This window comes from Calidris pugnax, unplaced genomic scaffold (assembly GCF_001431845.1).
Source record: "Calidris pugnax isolate Ruff unplaced genomic scaffold, ASM143184v1 scaffold320, whole genome shotgun sequence".
NCBI lineage: Eukaryota > Metazoa > Chordata > Aves > Charadriiformes > Scolopacidae > Calidris > Calidris pugnax.
The window spans coordinates 568,166-589,643 of NW_015091056.1; the positions used below are offsets into that span (position 1 = coordinate 568,166).

The window sequence follows — 21,478 nt, forward strand, 5'->3', positions numbered from 1 at the left end:
GAACGTCCCTCTGTACAGCCCGCTGGCTCCGGGACGTGGCACCGCCCGGAGGGGGGGAGCTCAGAGGGAGAAGCCAACCGGGCGGCAGAGCAGCGGGAGGCGGGGCCCTTCAGTTCGGCCTTCACGAAGGAGATGAAATTAGAGTACACAGATCCCTGGTGGTCTAGTGGTTAGGATTCGGCGCTCTCACCGCCGCGGCCCGGGTTCGATTCCTGGTCAGGGAAAGTGACTTTTTTCCTCCTCGCGCTCTACTTTTTTTCCCTTTTTCCTCTCTCCTTCCCCTTTTGCCTGTTCGGATTCTTCCCCTGCTTCTCCCGCTGCTCCAACAGTCCAGGGAGCATCCGGCCGGCTGCTCTGCCAGCCCGCGGCGCTGCTGCCCAGCTGTGGGTGTTGAGGAGCCTTTTGCAGTTTGGAGGCGTCTCTCGGGAAGGGGGCTGCAAAGCCCCGGCTCCCGGAGCAGCAGCGGGGTAGCCTGGAAGCCTTCCTGTTACAAAACTGCCTGTGGACACCTCCTGCCCACCCACGGGGGTTCACGGACACCTCCTGCCCACCCACGGGGGTTCCAGGAGCCAGCAGAGGGCTGCTGAGCAATGGCTGCCCAGTGGGGCACGGGCAGGGCTGTTGGCCAGCTCTCAGAAATACCCTATTTTCCTTTTTTATTGGCTGCTGTGGCACCGAAGGGCATTCCCCCACGTCTCCCCGCAGAGGTGAATGGTGGTCGGGTACCCTCATGAACCTGGGAGCCATGGCGGGGGGACCCCTTTGCTGTCACCGCTCCAGCCTGCCCAGGTCTCACTGGATGGCGGCACTGCCTTCTGGGGTGTCAGCCACCCCTCCTAGTTTTGTGTCATCAGCAAACTTGCTGAGGGTACCTTCCATCCCTTCATCCAGGTCATTGATGGATATATTGAAGAGGACTGGACCCAGTACTGACCCCGGGGGAGCACCACTCGTTACAGACCTCCAGCTGGATTCTGTGCCCCTAATCACGACCCTCTGAGCTCTGCCTTTTAGCCAGTTTTCAATCCACTTAACTGTCCATTCATCTACCCCACACTTCCTAAGCTTACCTATGAGGATGCTGTGGGAGACCGTGTCAAAAGCCTTGCTGCAGTCAAGGCTTTCAGCCATCCCGGCCAGAGCAGGGCACTGCCGCGGGTGAAACAAGACATACTGATAATAAATGCATAATATTTAGCTCAGGCTGCAAACCAGAGGCCAGCGCACCTAGCAAGGATGCTCTCGCAGGGACCCTCCCTGCTGCCAGCAGCAGGCCACGGCCCTGCCATCACCCGTGTTATCTCCTGGATCCTGGCAGGCCCCACGCTGTGCAGGAGGACTCTGTCCTGATGTGGAAGCACCACTGGAAATAATGGTTTTGGCCGCCTTTCCCAGGGCCTGCCGGAGGCGTCCTGCAGTCTGGGCTGCCCTCCAGTGCAGATAGCAACGGCTCATGAGACATCCCAAGGTCCCTCCAGTATGTTTTTTATGACAAAGAAGCTTCAAGGGAGTGGAAAGGGATGGGATCACCTTCGCTTTAAGGCAGAAAGCAAACAGCCAGAAGGGCTGTAGTCACCCTGTAGGCGTTAAGAGAAGGTGCTCAGTAACAGTTAAACACAAGGACCAAAGGAGGGAACCTAAGGAATCACTGCATTTCTGTGGCTGGAGGTTGTTAAGAGTGGGCTGGGCAAGCACCTCATCAAGGTGGAATAGCTCAGTGGATCTCCTAAGATCCTGGAAGTCCTAATTTTATTATTTTGTCTTGGACTTTCCCCAGTAATTACCAGTTTATGTGAGTTGCACTGAGACAGCTGCGCAGGGCACTCAGATCCTCCGACTCTCTCTCTTGCCTGGGAGTGAAAATTTTGCATGACTTACAACCAGAGAAAAATGAAAGCTCCCAGTTTGTTTCTAAAGGCCTATTTTGTACTTGTTCTCATATTTCACTTCTATCTGAAGGACGCACAGTTGTGCAGGCATTGGAGTTATTCTGTTCCCAGGACATTCTGGGGCCACTTATCCCCTTATTTTTTTCTGATTGCGAACATAAACAAGTACAACTTCATGCTCTCCTCCTCAGGGCAAGATTACTGATGACTCTGATTTCTGCTGAAAACAGGGTTTGAAGGTGCCACGAGGTGGCAGCTCGGTCCCGTCTCTGCCACCTCCGCCGCCTCCAGCCTGGTCCCTGCGTTTGGGGTTTAACCCCTCAGGTGACACCGTGCCCCTTCGGTTCCTACCAGCTGTAGAGTCAGGAAGGCTGTGCGTTTGGTGGTGCAGCCAACTTCATGGACAGATGAAGGTGTTACGAAGCCAGATCATATGTGTCGTGTTTCCTTGAGCCCCAGGCTGCCCACAGACGCCTCCCAAGCTGTCTTTGAAACAGCCCTCACGCGGCATTTAAGAGAGAGAAGTTACAAGGGACAATCAGGAGCATGACTCAGATTCTCTAACACCTCTGTGGCATTTACACACTGATGCTATATGCTGTTACCAGAGTGACAAAGAACCCGGTGGCCCCGGCCGTGTCCATCCTCCCGGCCGCTCTGCTGGGGCGGCAGCATCTCTGCGGCTCAACTGGGGGGTTGCAGCCCCTGCAGAACGGCTGTGCCCGGGCAAAGGAGAGAATCAGCATTTCTGCACCCGGGTCGGGATCTCGGGGCGTCCCCATCCGCTGCCCGGGGAGCTGGGCAGGGTCTGGGTTTGTTCCTTCCCACTGGTTCAGGAGGCTGGTGGAGCACGGGAGCAGCCTGTGCCAGGACCACCGTGCTGTGGTCACCCTGGACACAGGGCTTTGGCAGCCCAAGGACACAAACAAGGCAAAGCGTTTCTAAACTGCTGGAGATGGAAGGAAAAAATAAAGCTGCTTTCAGACCCACAATCCAGACTTCTTTTTTTCCCCTTCCTATTATCTCTCCCCAAAATCCTTTCTGTGAAGTACTGCTGTCTTAAAACATGACTGTAAATCTCTTTCCTAGGTACAGATTCGACAGAGAGCACCTCCTGGACAGTAAGATAAACTAAAAAAAATACAACAGCCTCATTTCAAACCCTGGTAGGACTGTCCCTTCACAACTACAGCTGGAAAATCTACTTTGAATCATGTTTAAAGAGAAATTATTTTATCCAAACCGGGCCATTTTATTTAAGGTGATGGTAATGAAAGTCCAATGCAGATTTAATTACCACACACAGATCTAGATAATACTATCCAAGCACCATTTTCTAAAGAGTCCTTTTACAGGAGCAATTGCCATGTCCCATTAAGGAGTGCTCTGATCATGAAATTATGAACGCTCTGATCCTTTTAAATGCCTGAACTTTTTCACTTACACGCTGAAAATCTGCTTTCTAGACCCCTTTTATTACTGCCTTGTGGCTACAGTCAATCGTTACCTTCTGCTTCTCTATGCTTTGTTTCCCATGTGCTCTTTTGATTAATCACATTTTAGTAAACTGTATCGACAGTGTCATTATGCTGTGCCTAATCTTTGTCTTGCTGGCAGGAAAACGGAGCTGGGAGGTGCCAGCTTCCCCCCAAAGCAGGGAAATAATAACGGGCTATAAATTGCTGTCCCAGCACGGGCTGGGGCCGGGGGTGCTGCCCGCTGTGTGGGGGCCAGCAGCGCTGACCCCGGGATGCCGGGGCGGCTGGTGGAGCGTGGCCGCGGCAGGGAGCCCTCTGCAGCCCCACCACCAGGTGCCCACACACCCCCCCGCCCCACAGCCTCCACGGGGGCTGTTCTGACCCGAACCACGGCTCTGTCTGCCATAAAGGGCACGGCTGGGGCTGTGGATGCTGCAGGTCCGCAGAGCAGTGAAAGAGGAACAGCCTTCCCCTCTCCCCAGGCAAGAGGCCACCTCCCTGATTCCATCAGGATGAAGTTCTGTGGTGTATGATCTGCCGTTTGTCTGTTCTCTACCCCAAGCTGGGTAGAAAGTCTCAGCTTCAAAAGACTGAAAAAAGACTGGCCCCCTCCTGTTGACACCCACCCTCTAAGTATTACACCTATAAATACTGAAAGGGTGGGTGTCAGGAGGATGGGGCCAGTCTTTTCTCAGTGGTGCCCAGGGACAGGACAAGAGGGAATGGGCACAAACTGGAACAGAAGAAGTTCCATCTCAACATGAGGAGGAACTTTTTTCCTGTGATGGTGGCAGAGCCCTGGCAGAGGCTGCCCAGAGAGGTGGTGGAGTCTCCTTCTCTGGAGACATTCAAACCCACCTGGACACGTTCCTGTGGGACCTGCTCTGGGTGGCCCTGCTCTGGCAGGGGGTTGGACTGGATGATCTCCAGAGGTCCCTTCCAACCCCATAGTATTCTGTGATTCTGTGATTTGGGATTGTTTGGACTCTGGCCCGGGGTCAGTCGAAGCGGAGCCTCTTGCTGTAGCCTGGGGGGTGTCTCTGGTCCCTCAGCACCCACCTCCCCCCAGGCAGGGGCTGGAGCTGGGTGAAGCAGGAGTCCCCCCAGCCCACACACGGCAGTGACTCCCCACACAGCGACACCCAGCAGCAGTGCCCGCTGCGTGCTCCTTCCCTCACCCTGGGGTACTTACAGATACTCCAGCATCTCTGAAAATCAGCTATCTTACATTATTTTTATACCTGCTGTCCATTGCAGTTTGCTGATCCTGCTTTAAGAGTAAAAAAAAAAAAAACCAGATGGTTAAAAGTAATTTAATAAATTCTGCTTCTCCTCTGTCATACAATTCGAAGCAGATTTGTCTTCCATGTCATCCCTTAGCCATCAGAAGTTTGCCTCCCTCACTAGCACCTGGGTTCCAGGACAATTATGTCTCCTGGTAACGAAAGGCTTATGGCCAGGGCCAGGGACTCTAGTTAGGGCTGCTCACCAGGTGAAACCTGAGTTTGGAGACAATCTGAGGTCTAATTAGACAAGATTGAGGACAAGAAACTAAATTACCCTATTACGACTTTACAGACGGGCAGTCAAGGAGCACAGTAAGGAACAGCTGTGTTTCTGATGTTCAAAAGGAGCTTGGCACTTAATATTTTTACAGATCAAATGAGAATGCAGCCTCGGAAGTTTTGGTCCTGCAGGGGCTTGAAAGCATGAATAACTTTATTTATAAGAATAGTCCCACTGAAGTGGAATAGTTCCTCTGAGTATGTCTAACGCCCTTAGTCCCTCTGCAGGGTCAGGCCTTAAGTGCATGTTCTTTCTGAACGACCGGACTGATTTTGAAAAGCATCAGGGAGCCCTCCCTTACCCGAAACAGTCATGCACATCAATGGTAGCCAAAAAATCTCTGTCTAACATGCCCAGCATTTCTTCCCTTAAAGGGTAATACACAGGAAAAAAAGGTCTCTGTTTCCCTTTTTTGCCTCCAATTTCAACCACAGGCACTGCAAAAGCTGGGCATACAGGCAAGCAGGTTTTACATATTCATATTGAATTATTACTTCTCTATTGTTTTGTTGGTGGCTACTGCTATAGGGCATCCTTGGGGTTTGACGGTCACATCAAAGGAGCTGCTCTGGCGTGAGAACCGGCCAGAGTGAGCCAGATAATTCACGGATTTATTGCCGAGGTCGGTTCCCATGATTGTCAGTGGGCAGCAGCCACCGCGGTGTCGTAATCCTCATTCTCTCGGTAAGGCACATACTGCCTTAAAAAGGTTTAATGATCCAATAGTGATTTACTAATGGGAATCTTTCTTGTGGGTTTAGCAGGCCTTGAAGGAGGACAGGGCGGCACATGAAGGTCAGTTTCCAGCAGTATCGAGAAGCGTTTTCATTTGTTTTGTTTTGTTTTGTTTTGTGTTGAGATTCCTGTTTGCAGCACTTTTGTCCACCAACTGCAAGAATGAGTTGGAGGGAAGAGGCAGCATCAGCCCCGCGGTGCCAGGAAGCACGGGGAGGAAGCAGACAGCCATGGGGTGGCAGGTGACACTGCAGACCCGAGGTGATTACCAAAAACCACACACTCCAGCCTTTGCCGTCCAGGAAATGGGAAGCACCCGGCCAGAGAGCCTGCACAGCCTGGGGAAACCCCAGCCTCTCGTGGGGCTGCAGCCCTTTCCGTGGGGAGAGCAGGGATGGGGCTGCCCCGCGGCAGGGTCCCCAGAAGCAGGAGGGGGGGCAAAGGGGAGGGAGCACCCCAGGAGCCGGGGAAACCCCCCCTGCTCCCCCTGCCACCCCGGGGCCTCTGCGGGGAAACAAACCCAACAACACCCAACGAAACAAACTCCCCTCCCCACCAAAACACATCGAGAAAGCAGCCAAGGGAGAGAGGGTGGGAGAAAAACAGTGTTGTTTTATTTTAAGGCTTGTGTATTAGAATCAGAGAATCATAGAATGGTTTGGGTTGGAAAAGACCTTAAAGATCATCTAGTTCCAACCCCCTGCCCTGGGCAGGGACACCTCCCACCAGAGCAGGTATTAAACCCAAGTGTTGTGCTGGGAAGTGTCACTAAAAATTATTTGAGCAATCCCCACACAACAGACCTCACCTGGTTAATCTACTTGCAAAAGTGTACCTTAAACGCACAGCATGTTTTAAACAAACTCCCCAAAGGAGAGGCCTTATTCTAAAGAAAAACAAAGTTACTTGGCTCTCTGGTACATGAAAAAAAAATAGAGGACTCAGAATTAAATCAAAACTTGAGGAAAAAAACTGTAGGCCTTTAAGTAATCATAATTTTGTCCCCTTAGGTTTGTGTATTACCCTATAATAATGTATTAGATTTTCACCTACTCCACAGTCATACAGAACACTCTTTTTTGGATATTTTGTACAGGTAAAACAAGTTTCTGTACATCTTCCCCTGAGGTTCTGTCTCCCGGAGCAGTGTGCTGATTCCGTAGGGGGCACCGCAGTCTGACCCGCGTGGAGACACGGGCAGAGTTAGACGTGTCCCAGCTGCCAGGCAATTGCAATCACAATTTCAATGTTGCATCAAGGTATTTTTTTCATCCTGAAGACTATCCTTTGTAGAAGAGAAAAATGCTGAATATGGACTGTGTGGAAAGCAAAATTAAGTCAACATCTTAGAAGGACTTTATTGTGAAATAAGCAATCACAGCAATGTCAGGGTTCAGATAAGCATCATCTGCAACATTTAGCTTTGCCCAAATGCAGTACCAGCAGCTGCAGCTGTAAAAAAGGCCTCTCCAGACCATGAAAGTAATTCAACGAGACACATTTCCTTCTTTTTCCCATATTCATTTCCTTTTGCTTCTGATTTTTGAATTTCTAGGGTACGAGACTAATTCATGTGTCCCAGCTTTGCACTGCCTCCATGAATGCAGAAAAAAAATCCCTTCAAAAGAAATTACATTGACGTCATCTCCTAATCCCCCCGGTGCTGCAGCCTGACCATTAGAAGTTCTGAAGCCAGTGCTGAGTGAGGTGTTGACCTCTCTTAGCTTTACAGGATCAATAGATGATACCACCACATTATCATCCAATGATGCTGATACTGTTCTGTGGTTCCTTCAGGTGAGAAAAAAGCTCTTTCTTTGAAAAAAAAAACCTAAATCACGTGTGAAAAGATTCTTAAGCTTCAAATCCTGTCCCTCCACAGACAATCCAAGACAGAGGAGGAGAAACCCAGTTGCCTGGCCATACCCATTTAGTGCCACCTCAGTGACCTCAGGTTTGCCAGGCGTTGGCACAGGGCTGGCAGAGGTGACACGGGGGACACCTGCACCTTCCCCAGCGGTGGCTGGAGCCCAGCTTGGAACATGGCAAATATTTAGGCAACTGAACGCTGACCAAGTGATTGTATTTACACATTAATAGCACTTCACAACCTCCGATAGCAGCAATTATTAGAGGCAAAAAACCCCAGAAGCAACAAACTAATCCCAAACCAAAATACCTGTCAAAATTTTGTTTCATCTGTAGATGAGGAAAGCTTGGGTATACCCTTGGGTTGAGACCCCAGCATTTCAAGCTCCTGCCTGGTACCCCCCTGCTTATAATTTCTGACCAGGGTGAGGTGTGTTGCTGCCGTCATCTGTCCCTTTGGACACCTTCACACATTGTCTTCCAATGCACAAGTCTTTGCTGTGTGAAATGGTGAAACAGAGAACAGGGCACAAGTGGTGATATCAGCATTGAGTGAAATGAAGGTGAGGTTCAGGCGGTGGCCTCACACAGATGAGGCTGGGCACGTGAACCCTGCAAACAAAGCTGAACCAATTTCTTCATCTTTTCTGGAGGCCGGACCTCCTTTGTATGCTCCCAGGCTGGCTGTGCCTGTACCAGCAGATGGCTGATGGGACTGGTGACTACAGAGCCAGTGACTACAGTCCACTTCAGTAGTATTTTCTCATGTAGTATCTTGTGATGAAAAGTTGTTTGTGACCTTTTCTGTTATGAAGAAGCAATTCCTCATCTACAGTAGCCCTAAGAGTTTGCCAATATCCACGTCCCAGGCTTGGGTAGGTGCCCTTTCCTTATCCCATGACATGCTGACTGAGGTATCATCTTTCAGAAGAGCTGCAAACAAGCATTTTGGAGGCTGATGCCACGTAGGCAGCGCGTGCCCTGGCACCTCCTGGCAGCTGTTTGGGCAGATGCACCCAGAGGGTACCATTATTGTGTTCAAATCTCCCCACTCAGCCCCCGGCCACAGCGGCTGGTTTTTCCTCTGGGGCAGCAGCTCATCCCGGTGAGGGCTGGGGGACGGGCAGGGCTGCCTCTGGGTTGCCCCCTCCTCTCTGGGCAGGGACAGTCCCCCGGTGCTGGGGGACACAGCCCTGCAGCCAGCGCTTTCCATGGGCGCTGCTGAGGGCTGGGGTTTCCAGCCTGCTAATGCTGACTGACAGGACTGGTTTCTAGCTTTTTCCTCTGAAGAAAAACATTCTAGGAAATTGCACAACCTCCTTTGATCCTCTTGATAACTGGAATTTAAGGTTGCAAACCCACCCATTGGAAAGTTAGTGGAAGCCAGCTGCTGACTGCTGAGCAAACAGCCAGATCTGCTTTCCTGCCCTGCCTGCTGTCATCTACTCCTGACTTACACAAATGACAAACTTTCTTCTTCCTCCAGGTCCATTTGTCACTGAACGCGGATAAAGGCAGAGAAGGGTGAAGTGAGGTCGCGTGCACAGCCACGAGTCCCACCTTTTGGACGGCAGTTCTGCCAAGGAAACAGCTTCCCCTTGCTCTGCTTTAGAAATCACGTAGACTCCTTCAGCTCCGACCTGTCAGCACAGCTACCACTGAGCCAGCAGATGCTGCTGCCCTCTGATATCTTTCCAACAGCACATCTGAAATACGCTGCTTCTCCACAATTTCTCACTTGGGAAACCTTCCTCTGCTGTCCCAGAGGTCTCATTCCCCGCAGAAGCTCAGGACTGAACAGGCATAAAGGCTGAGCTCCTGCCTCAAGTGCTGGTCCCTTCAGGTGATCCACATTAAAGAAACAAATCAAACCAAACCACAACAAAACAAAACAAAAAACAGGAAAGCAGAGGAAATATCAGCAACTCAGCATCCATGATTTCGGACTGTCTGGTGAGAGTGAAAATTGCATAAACCCAAACACAGCGGCTGCACAAATCTGTCCCTGGTGCAGGATGTTAAAATAACTATGCTTTCATCTAATCAGTCTCTTAGAAATATTTTTTTAAATTCCTTTTTTTTAAAATGAGGCAAAATGTTGCATTTCCGGCAACAAACAGTAGCGTTTGGGGGCACATAATTAGATTGAAGCCCTTCGGTGGAACCAGGTCAGCGGCTGCCCAGGTTTCACAGGGTATGATGCACTGGAGATCTCCCACCAGGCTCTCAGAGAGCAGGTTAATAGTTAACAGCTTTAAGTCCAGTAGGGTTGCAGCCTGCTCTTTTTCATGTAAATAAAGCCCACTTTTTATCTACTTGCCAGTTCACTAATATAATCCTTAGTCCTGAAACTGCTCATACAGAAAATGAATGGTACCTGAACCGGGTACAGCAGCGCAGCACTCACTTCCCCAAAGAAAAAATGCCTAATTGCCCCCCAAACAACAAAACTCAAGAGAAGATGGAGCATTATTTACAGCACAGGGGCTGAGAGCCGTCTTTCCCCTCTTTTGTCCGTTTTCTCCTGGGACAGCATGCTGTTTGGGCAAACCACCCTCCCTCCTCGCCAGGGATGTGTGGGAAAACAGGATGAGGGGAGCAGCCACGTCGGAGGCTGCAGCTCAGGGAGGGATGAAGGCTCTGTCTGCCTGAAGGGTGGTCACCCCCCTTCTGTGCCTCAATCTCGTCGGCACAATAATCTCCTAGTGCCTTTTGGACACGTCATGTAAGACTCTGTGCTCATCCTCGTGGACAGAGGTTTACACGCCTTCCACAGAAGGCCTTCACAGGTCTCAGATGCAACAATAGCAAACCCTTGCCTCGGTGAGAACTGGTAAATTAGGTGGCCAGAACTGGAGATAAAAAACATCCTACTCAATCCAGATGTTTAATGGTGTCACTGGGTTAAAGTTTTCCCCTTCTCAGCACAGGATGTGAAGGAAAAGCTGAACCCAGAAATCCCAACGGCCTTTGGGGCTCTCCGGGAGGGACAGATGGGTTTGTATCACTACATGTCCCATCAAAGCAGAACCAGTTCACAAGCCCCCAAACCAGTGCAGCTTTACCCACCGCCGCCTCCTGCCTGCTCCGAGCACGGGCTGGGGGCTGCCGTTACCAGAAACCAACTTTGCCTCCACCAGCATCCCTCAGGAGCCAGCAAAAACTGCAACAAATCATCCATAAAAAGCAGTCAAAAAGGACTTCGTTTAATTAGTGATATGTAAAGACTTTTGCATAGAAAAAAGGTTAACAAAGTAATGCATAAAAGACCGACTAGGTACAGTATTTTTAAAACAAATATTTTAAAGTATATTTTGCATAATGTTTAACATTCTCAATGCTTATTGCTTTCTCCACACAGCAGAGAAATCAAGTGCATAATAATACATGCTGTGTTTTTTTGTTTGTTTGTTTTTTTTTTTTTACATAAAATCTCTAGGTCTTGACTGGATGTATTAAAATACTTAGGTTATTTTAAGTCACTGTAATAAAAAATGAAAGCAAACCATTTTATGCAGCACTAGTTGTCTGGGTATTGACAAAATAATTTACTGACATACCCTTTAATACATTCATTTTGGTTTGGAATCAAACCCACATTACAATGTTGGCGTGTTAATAGCCAATTTAAGAATTGTCCCTACCATAACTTCATTCATACCCAGAGCGATCGTTCTCCCTGTAGGTGATAGTGAAAAGAAGAGGGATCTTGCACAGAATCAGCTAAAAGTAAATGTCCAAATACAGCTAAATAAGTTAATTTGAAGTCTCGCCACACCGAGTCTCTTGTATCGGTGTGGATCGAGCGTATCCGAGTGTGCACACTTTAAGTAGGTGGTTACTCCCGGGTGCGTGACAAGCTCACCGTCTGTCAGACACACGCTAGCACCATATTGAAGCCATAAAACAGGGTGCCTGGAGGCTCACAGGCAGTGCTGAAACCTTCATTAATCCCAGCACTGTTAAAATAATTGCTTTTACCAATGCTATGCTAGATGTCACGATTTGGCAAGTCCGTACAAAGAAAGTGAACGAAGGAAGTGAGAAGTAGGCCTGTCAAGTTGAACATTCTTCCTTGGCAATCTTTTGGCTAAAAAAACCTCTCCCCTTCGAGAGCACGCTCTTCTCTGGAAGGATACCCAAGTCCTGGACGCAGGACTCCCCCTCTCTCCCATACCATCTCCTTACCTGTGCAATGTTATTTGCTTTAGCAGAAGACACACATATATAATATTTTTATTATTATCTTTTTTTCAATGTCAGGCACTTATGAAGCTCAAACTCTCTTTCCCAGCCCGGGGAGAGCTGGCAGGCGCCGTCCCTCACCTTGCTGCCCAACAGGGATGCATGGCTGGAGAAGTGTTAGTTCTGGCGCCCACGTGTTTCCCAGGACACCTCCACAGGCCGACGTGGCCGCGCCGCTACCGGCAGCCCCTGCTCCTCCCGCCGGCACCTCCAGAAGAACAGAGCCGGACAGAAGAAGGTGGTGGTGGTGGTACCGCCCCGTGTCCTCTCCGACGCCGGGAGGGAGGAGGACAGCCATGGTGTTCCTCGGTGGGCTGGTGGCACCTCCCTGTTGGCCTTCGGGGCGGTGGTGGGAGGGTGTGGGGATGCACGGGGGCCCGTGCTGAGGGAGAGGAGGGAGCCGGCCCGGGAAGGGAGAGGGGGCAACTTAAAAGGCCCCCACTTCAGTCCCCCAGGGTCGGTAGGGCTTCGTGCCGCCCCCGCTGCCGGCCTGCTGAGGGCTGGCGGTGGCAGACACGGCCAAGGGAGGGGTGATGGCGGTGGCCGCAGCCACGGCGGCGGCGGCAGCGCTGGGGGGGAGCATGGGGAAGGCGCCGGTGAAGGAGAGGGGGAAGCTCTGGGCAGCGGCCGTGGCTGCCGCTGCCGCAGCGTGGACGGTGGCGGAGAGGGAGAGGAGGGAGGTGGAGAGGGGGGGCACGCAGGGAGCCACGCTGCCGGCGGAGGGGACTCGGAGGGCGGCGTCGGCGTGGGCGAAGGTGGCGGTGAGCAGGGCAGAGCTGTGGTGGGGGGGCACGTCCGAGGAGAGTCTGCACGGGGCGGCCTCCGCAGCGTGGAGTCCGTTGGGCTGCAGCAAGGCGGCCGGGAGGTGGTGAAAGGCGGCTGCCCAGTGGTGGGGGTGCAGGGGGTGGTGGTGGTGGGCCATGGAGGAGGTCATGGCGGCGGCCTCCCTCTGCGAGGCGCAGGTGCTGAGGTGGGACACCAGCCGGACGCGCAGCGGGTCGGACGTGTCGAGCCCCTCCACTGAGGTCAGGTACCTCGCCACCTCCGTCAGGCACTCCCGGAATCCGATGCTCATGAAATCCATGGCCAGGGAGTGAGCATCAAAGTAACCTGCAAGGGGAGGGCAAGAGGCGCGTTGAGTCTCCCCAGCAGATGTTGGGGGGCATGGCTGACCCAGCCCCCCTCAGCCACCGCACCCCCCGGTCACGGGCTGAGATCTGCAACGCACAAAGTTTGTTCCCTCATCTGTATCTGATTTGTGTGACTGTCACTGTAATGCCACAGGCTGCCGCTGGTTTTGCAGAAAAGAATTAAGCCCATAAGTATTGGTGATACTCAGACACACGGCGCCTCTCCTGGAAGTCCCCAGCAAGCTCCCTCCCAACCAGAGGTTTATCCACCGAGGAAGGAGGCCATCAGAGAGCCCACAGGTCCTGCCCTGCCTGTCCTTCGTCCCCGCCAACACCCTCAGACGGCTTCTCTGCACACTGAGAGCGCAGCTGTAACCGCTGCCTGGGTCCCCTCCACTTCACAGAGTCATTAAGACAATATGACATACGGTGTTATTTAACTACAAACTAAAAACATCTTGTCATGACTCTGCACACACACAATAAAAAGCTTTACTGAGAAAATGTTTTATGCAATGCCATTACTAATTTGGAGATGGAAGACTGACAGTCATATGGCCCGTGAGGTATTTCAACAAACAGCAACTGGAGCTCCACAGGCCTGGGACAAAAAAGCATTTGAAAAAAAAAAAAAAAGTCTTATTAAATGCACATGAAATGATATTCCCTTTCTAAAAGGGTTTACCATCACATCTAGTGCTTTAGTTGCAGCTCGTCAACTACAAAAACCTTTTCCAGTTTTTGGAATTTTCTGATTTTAGTTTAAAAGTACCTTCCTTGGGGGAATAACGACCTATCCACTCCCAAACTGCCACCGGGCTTCTTCACAGAGCACGTCTAGGTACCCGCAACTAGGATGTGTGTTAGTATAGAGACGGTAACCAGGCGCCCTGACAGAGGGTTCTGGCAGCAGGACCTACATCAGGCCCCGTGCTCCCTCGCCTGAAATAACTCCAGTCTTTCTGAAAACTCCTACCGCCCCGCTTTCACTTCTACCCTTTCAAGCCAGAAAGGAGCCTTTCCATGCCTGCACACCCCGCTGGACAATTAACGTGGGCACATCTATAGACGTCGCCGTAGATGTGCCTCCTCTGCACCCCCTTCTCGCCCCACTGCCATGGCCCTTCTGGCACAGGCTGCCCCACTGCTCTGGGCCGGCAGATGGGGGACACGAGGGGCCGAGGGCTCGTCTCAGCGAGCCCCGACTCCTCACAGCTTTCCCCTGCCAGGTCCAGGGCGACCCAGGGACGTGTGGAAACGCTGGGGCCTGAGGAAGCTGCCCAGAAGCCACGGGCGGCCGTGGGGAGCTGCGGGGTACCTGTGCGGGTGCCAGCCAGCCTGGCACGGGGACAGCCTCCGCGCCCGAGGCTCCAGGACCTCCGGCGGATTCAGAGGGGCTGACGCCCAGCCAAAGCCACCTCCCGGCTCTGGCCAGCAGTCAGCCAGCCTGGGAGTCCTGGGAGCCTGTGGCTCCAGCCAGGGCTTCCCAGCCACCCTCCCTCCGGACTGGGGCAGACGCGGGGGATGTGGTTGTCACCAGCTTCCCCAGAGTCTCCGCGGCTGGCTCTGTGATGAGCCGGCCCAAAGCCCTGGTGCTCCTGGCTCCCTCTCAGTCTCCTATGGTGGCCGAGACACGAAAACAGAGGGGAGATGAGAGCTGGGACTCCCAGGCTCCGTTATGTTTTGATTTTGATGGTTATCTTTTCCAGGTTTCCCCTTTGCTGGCTTCCCCCTTCCGAGAGACGACTTTAAAATGCCGTTTCGTATATCTTTCCAAAATCCAAGAACATCCTCCTCCACCACCCCCCCCCCACAGGCACACACGCTGGTGTTTGCAGGGAGTGGGAAGTCTGTTTTTTCCCCTCAGCTCTCCTGGCAGCCCACCTGCCCCGCAGCAGGATGCTGGCCCAGTCCCTGCAGCTCCATTAGCCCACCGAAATTTGCAGTGAAGCTGCAAGAAAACCCCGCCGAGATGCCCGCACGCTCCTCACCGACGACAAATTACCCCTGCCCTGTGCTCGCCTGCAGGGTCGGCAGAACGCCCCAGCCCTGGCCCCAAACAACAGCTCCCGGAGGAGCGGAGCCATTGCCCACACCCGCGTCAGGGCAGCGGAACAGCGGGGCCCACAGGGGACCCAGGGGCCGTGCTGGGATTTCTTCACCATGCCCACGGCGGGCTCGGCACGGCGAGCAGCAGCCGGCTCCACCCCAGCTTCCCGAGCCCCGGGCATTCCCCATGGTGGGTGTCCTGCGTGAGGAGGAAGAGGATGAGCTGCCCCAGGCCCCAGCACAGAGGAGCATAAGGGCACGGGGAGCCGTTTCACCCTGCTGCCCAATGGCTCTTCTCCACGGGAAAAATGATGGAACTCATTTATTTGCTGATCAAAAAAACCTTCTGGCTCAAACGATGAGTTACAAAGTGGGAATAACTACACTTGCAAATAAAACAGGTATCTGCCTTAAGAACACCCTAAGAAGTTACGTTTAAAGCTGTCACTTCGGTTGCAAAGTGAAACATTAAGCGAGCAGGAAATGCAGCCTTAAATTTTGCCTGGTACTAACTCGCAAACCTCTTTCTCTTAAACTTTCTTAATCCGTGCAGCGAGATTACTCTTATCTCCGGGTCAGAAGGAGCAGATAAAGTCGCAGCACTTGAGGAGCCACTGGGTATTATGTGGCCGTGCCACTCACCGGGGACCGTGGCTCCCCGCGCCCCGCTGGGTCCTTCCCCCCGGGGCAGGGGGGACGGTGGCGGTGGCAGACCAAGGAAGAGACTGCGGGACCTGGGACGGCCAACAAAACCCATCCGGTCTGGGCACAGCCGGAGGCCGGGGCTCTGTCGGCACCTCTCCCTGCCCGCGCACTCCGTCCCCTGCCCCACCAGCGGGGCCACCCAGCCCGACATGGTGTAGACCACAGCCATCAGAGGGTGGGGGCTGCTGCAGCTCCCCAGAGGGGGATGCTGGGGGGGCTGAGCTGCGCGGGGAGGACCAAGCAGAACCTCCGCACCTTCCCCCGCGGCTGAGCCTCCCCGGCCATGCACTGAGCCCGGCAGTGCCCGCCGAGAGCTGGCCCAGGCCACACAGCCAGAGGGGCACCCTCACCCCACGGGAGCAGCCCAACTCACACTGCACAAGCACCTCCATTCCCACGTTTCCTAACCTTCAAGAGCGCAGCTTTACCAGCAAAATAGCACTTTTTAAAGAACGGTATTAGATATAAAAGGAACATTTTTTTTTTTAGGTTTAATTTTGCACAGTTTCCAAGGTGTGTCTGTTATACAAAGGGCAAGAAAATCCCTTTCACCTCTTATAGAACAAGCTAACCATAAATTCTAAGCTGAAATGGACTCCCAGCAAAAGCCTCTTAACACCTAGAAAGTACATATGTCAGCTGGGTGTTAATTTTCACAAATACCAGAACGCCAGCCTTCCCCGTGCCATCTGTTGTTAAGCAGGCACTGACTGCGAGCCGAGTCCTGCGATTGCTGCGAGGTACAGAGAGGAGCAGTAATTCAGCGGCGGGCTAAAAACCTTTGAGTTCAATCAAAGAAGGAAGAGAGCAAGCAGCAGCCACCTATTTTCTAGCCTCTAGCTCTGCAGCAGAGCGGGTGGATGAAAAACCAGCTGTTTGTGTTGCAGTGATTTGAACCCAAACCCCAGTCGGTGGCGTGGGAGGTGGGACCGTGCTTACAGGAGGCCGGCAAGTTTTTCACTGCAAATAAGTTCCAAACCCATGACTATACAGAAGCACCTCGTGGGTGGCTCCGCCAGCGGGAGGGCCAGCTTGCACAAGCGAGGACCAGCTTGCACAAGCGCGGCGCGCCGGGCCGGTGGCCGGAGGAGCGGGTCAGCCCGGGCAGCCCCCCCGTCACCCTGCACCCCCCGAGAGGAGCAGGGGGGCTCACACACACCAACAGCCCACCGACAGCAGCACAGAGAGCAGGCACCTCTGCTCCTGGCTCTATCCCACACCTGGAGCTGCCCAGAGCAGGACCAGGGCTCCTTCTGGGGAGCGAGACGGTCTAACCCAGCATTTAGAAGTCTTCCCAGAACAAAGAAAATACATAAACAATAATGAAAGTTCCTCTCCATCCACTTCCTCGGGTCTAGCTGCTGGATAATGAGGTTTAGTATCGTTTTGGGCTACACAATTGTTGCCACAAACCTCCTGTTTATGTTTGGTGTTTGTGTATTTGTTTTGTCTCCCTGTGCAGATTTCAGTGCTCTTTGGAAACCCCAAACAAATCTCTGACTGGGCTGCCTGTGAATGAAGCCTTTACTCCCACAGTGTTATGAAAGCAAACACAAGCCCAGGGTCAAGTGCCTCTTTTGTCCCAGTAGTTCTTTCCCACGAGTTCAATCCTGCCATTAGCATTGATTTCCACTCCTTTAATCTGGAAACGCCTATCACAGCTCCTCAAAGCACTTTTTCTTCTTTTTTTTTTTTTTTTTCCTGAGATTTCCCCAAATACTAGCAAAGAAACCGTCGGCTCCTTACCTTTCCCTCCCGTCGCCTGCAGCATCTTCAGATGATCCACTGTCATTTGCAGTATTTCCGCTTTTTCTAATTTCGCAGATCCCTTTGAGATAAGACACTCATATAAATAAAGGCTTACAAGTACTAGAAACTTTAATTTATATACTTTCCACTGAGCTCAGCCTTATGGTTTCAATTTCCCCTATCATTAGGACATTCTCGGCTTAATTCCTTTGTGAGCATCTGCCTCCCAGACTCTGTCTAAGGACTAACGCCGTCCCCTCTCCGGCGATACAGGCAGGAGCAGCACAATCCTGCTTCACCGAGGCTCAGCACAGCTCTGGCCCTGAAGACAGGGCAGAGATGACATCTTCATGAAACGAAATACCTAACTTTCTGGACTTTTTCTAACAAGCAGCACAAAGGCAGAGCTGGCCGAGCCGGGCTGCAGCGAGACCCCACCGCAGCATCGCCCATTGCTGTACCAGTAGGTGTCCCTCTGGACACACACCCAGAAGTAGCCCTCTGTCTTAATCGCCTATTAATTTTCGACATGTCATCCGGCTGCTGAATATTCTATTCTCATTCTCGACTGAAAAAACAACTGCAGAGCTCACAGTGTTTTAAGTTAGCGAGAGGCCAGTTTCGCAGGGACAGGCAGCTGAACACTGTGCGAGAGCTCAGCTCCTCTGTCAGCAGAAATCCTTCTTGTTGCTGAGGCTGGGCTCACACAACTATGAAAAAGCACTGGAAAAGTACAAAACACAACTCAAAAGGTGGCACTAATATATTAGTCTATAAATAAAAGTATTTTGCACGGTAGTGCTCCCTTCAATATCTGGAGCACACCCGGGCGACTGAGTTTACCACACAAATTATTCCAGCACGGGAGATCATCCCCTGGCACCAGCTAAACCCAGGGCTGCACGGCACCCTGTGAGCCACCTTCTCCTCTCCGTTACCAGCCAGTCCTCCTGCCACCAGCCCTCCCGGCTGTACCTGGGGACACGCTGACACCCTCCACAGCCCCAGCCCCTGTTGTTGGGGCTCACAGAGCAGAGCTGAGATTTGGGGACAGAGCGGGAGGCGGAAGCGAAACTGAACCTCCAGCTTGGAAACTAGCCCCAACCCCTGCCGTTGGGGCTCACAGAGCAGAGCTGAGATTTGGGGACAGAGAGCGGGAGGCGGAAGCGAAACTGAACCTCCAGCTTGGAAACTTGAGTGAGCTGAATGTCAAGGAGCTGGAAGGGGACCCACGACTTTGTCCTTGGCATGCTGCAGAAGAACGGTGGGGCTTTCCCAACAAAATACAGCCAGCGATCATTTTTATGCCAGCACATTTTACTTTTTTTTTTTTTCTCAAAGCACTTACTGCTTTCGGCACTTTCCTTGTACAAACGGTGGTGCGTGTTAATTTTTGGTCAGAATTCCCCATTTTACATGCGACTACATCCTGTACTTTTCTCAGACTTCATCTTTTCCATAGACACAGCACAAGCCATCTCAGTGAGAGTGACTAATAGCTCAAAACTGCATGGCGCTGGGTAATTTCCAAAGGCTCTGTAGGACTTGTTTTATAATGTTTGTGGTTTTCAAGAAGTAAACAATAAAATGGGACAAACAACTGTTGTCTCCTGCCCTGTTTATCTAGCTGAAAATACCCCTGTCGCTCCCTTCTGCCAGACCCTACGCAGGGGCACAGCTACAATTACTGGTTATTAAAAGCGTGTTGCAGGTGACACAAGTGATGCTCTCACCATCATACAATATTCTAAATTTCTTCTTAGCTTTTGTTCAGACCAGGGTGGTAACCGGCCTGACTCGCCACGCAGATACCACTGACACCTCACAAGCCCGCTCTCAAATTTCACTTTCTGGTTTTTATTTTAAAATTAGAAGGGAGTCAGGATCTTTATTTCCAGTAGGTTCCTTTTTATTGGTAGGTGGTGTCAATTGCACGTACCCATAGACCTTCAGACACCTCCAGCAAAACAGGAACAAGGGTAAACACTGAATCAAAGGCCCAGAAATAAAAATCAAAATATGGAAAATAAATAATTTAATTTTAACGGCATAAACAATATGCCCTTTTTCACAGGGCAGATCGTAGTCTAAGTTTTGGGTCTGTAATTTCATGACCCAGGAGCTGAACCAAAGTTCTCTGGGTCCTCCCGGCCTCCCCACCGAAACTCCTGGAACAGCCACCGACTCCACCAGGAGTGACACGGGGCTGGTCCCTCTCCCAGTGTCTGCTTCTAGGGAGTCCTTTAAAACATGAATAACCCAGACTGACTGTTGCCTTTTCAGGACACTGGATTGACTAATTTGCAACTGAAATTACAGATTAAAAATAAAGGTTTCTTAAAGTAGGGGTGAGTGAGATTACATTTAAAGATTTAGACAGAAGGCTAATTGACATACAGGTTTGGGGGAATTGTGTTTGGTTTAGGTTTTTTTTTTGTTGTTAAATGTGCAATAGAGCACATTTTTAACAAAACCACTACTGAAATTCGTCGAAAGAACAGAGGCAACACGAACACAGTTACCCTTAAGGGAAAAACAAGCCAAAGAATGGAAATGTTTTTCAGCCTTATAATGAATTATGTTTCTAATAGTTTTGCCACAAGAAAGCATTTTATTGAAATGCCTGTTTTGTGCCAGATCAGGACACATACAATATTATTTTAATGAGTTTTACAAGAAAACTAACATTGCCAGATGAGATACAGGATTTAAAAAAAAAAAAAAAAAAAAAAAGGGCTTACTTGTTTTTCAAAAGCCGTTGGCACGAGCCGCCTCAGCTCCGATAAACTGTTATTGATACGGTCACGGCGCCTTTTCTCTATAATCTATTCCCAAGAAAAACAAAACACATTAAGTTTATATAAAATGTCGCAGGGTAACAATCACAGCACACCTGAAAATTGTCACGCGGGAAAATACTGAAAGGCGACGTACCCCTCTCCTCTTCTTCCTGGCCATGATCTGAGACGTGGTTGTCGGGGAATGGGACCGAATGCCGGAGCCGTGACTCTGCCTGTGAGACGGGAGCGTGTCAGGTGTTGCACAAGGGACACCTCGGGGACACCGGGCACAGCCCCCCCCGCCGCCACCCCGCCGCCCAGAAGAGGGGCTCTGCGCCCACGGGCGGGTGAAGGAGCGAGACCCACGCACATGCCATTCACCGCTGCCCCCGGAACCCACAGCACACGCCGTCGGACACAGTCCCCGTCCGGGCACCGCGCAGCTCCGGCTCCGGGGGAGCAGGCGGCCTCCCCACCGCCCACCGCCGGGGGAACCCGGCCCCCCCGCCCGCCCCACGGCGGAGCCGGGCACCCCGTGCCCCCCGCTGGGCTTCCCGCTCCCGCCCGTGGCCACCGGAGCCGATGGATGCCCCGGCACAAAGCCCGTCCCGCACCAGGAGCGGGACCCGAGGGCCGCTTTTCAAACCTCACCGCCCGCCGGCGCGAAAAGGCTTTTATTTCACCACCAGAGAGGGGGAAAAAAAAAAAATAATCCAGGAGCTTTTAATGCTCCTTTAGCCGCTGGCGGGGACGGGACGGGGCTCCCGGTGCGTGTGTCTCCCAACGGCCACCACCCCCCCGGCCGCCCAGAGCGGGCCCGGGGCCGGTCCCGGGGGTCGCCCGGTCCCGGGGGTCGCCCGGTCCCGGGGGTCGCCCGGTCCGTCCCTCCCGCCGCTCCGCAGCCCCCGCTCACAGCCCACCTCCCGCCGGCCCGCCCCGGAGCTGCTCCGGGGAAGGTCCGATTTGAAAATGGCCAATTAAGCGGAGCTAATGAGCTGCAGCCCGGTGCCTCAGGAGCCACTTGAGCGCCCCGCGTAATTTGGAGGCCCGGGCAGCCAGAGCCGGGGCACGGTCCTGGGGGGGCATCAACAAGCGGCTACTTGGCCCGGAGGGGGACAAATCCGCCCCCTCACCCCCCCCGACGGGGCGGCCGAGCTTCCCCCTCGCTCTGCCCCATCCCGCGGCGCATCCCGGCCCCCCCCGCGGAGACGGCAGCCCCGGGGGGGTGGGGGTGTCCCGCTTACCCCGAGTAGTTGTTCTCGCTGCCCACGTCTATCGTCTCG

At 52.4% G+C, this 21,478-nt stretch overlaps 1 protein-coding gene and 1 non-coding gene across 2 annotated transcripts; one reads left to right on the top strand and one right to left on the bottom strand.

Moving 5' to 3' along the window:
- Positions 1-152: 152 nt before the first annotated feature.
- Positions 153-224, top strand: TRNAE-CUC. The gene has a single exon. It is a non-coding gene; the product is annotated as a tRNA-Glu (tRNA).
- Positions 225-10,722: 10,498 nt separating this feature from the next.
- On the bottom strand, positions 10,723-21,472 carry HEY2 (hes-related family bHLH transcription factor with YRPW motif 2). Its single transcript, XM_014956638.1, has 5 exons — positions 21,440-21,472; positions 20,350-20,428; positions 20,157-20,240; positions 17,413-17,494; positions 10,723-12,892 (listed from the first exon to the last, which is right to left on the bottom strand). The coding sequence occupies exons 2-5, from the start codon at positions 20,371-20,373 to the stop codon at positions 12,210-12,212; spliced, it is 873 nt and encodes a 290-aa protein (XP_014812124.1). The 5' UTR covers positions 20,374-20,428; positions 21,440-21,472; the 3' UTR covers positions 10,723-12,209.
- Positions 21,473-21,478: the final 6 nt, after the last annotated feature.

Bases quoted from the DNA above. Each gene is read 5' to 3' on its own strand.
- HEY2 (XM_014956638.1), bottom strand. From the start codon at position 20,373: ATGGCCAGGAAGAAGAGGAGAGGG. The intron at 17,495-20,156 runs GTAAGCCCTTTT...CTTATCTCAAAG, and splicing joins CAACGGCTTTTGAAAAACAA to GGATCTGCGAAATTAGAAAA. The intron at 12,893-17,412 runs GTAAGGAGCCGA...CTCCCCTTGCAG, and splicing joins GCAGGCGACGGGAGGGAAAG to GTTACTTTGATGCTCACTCC.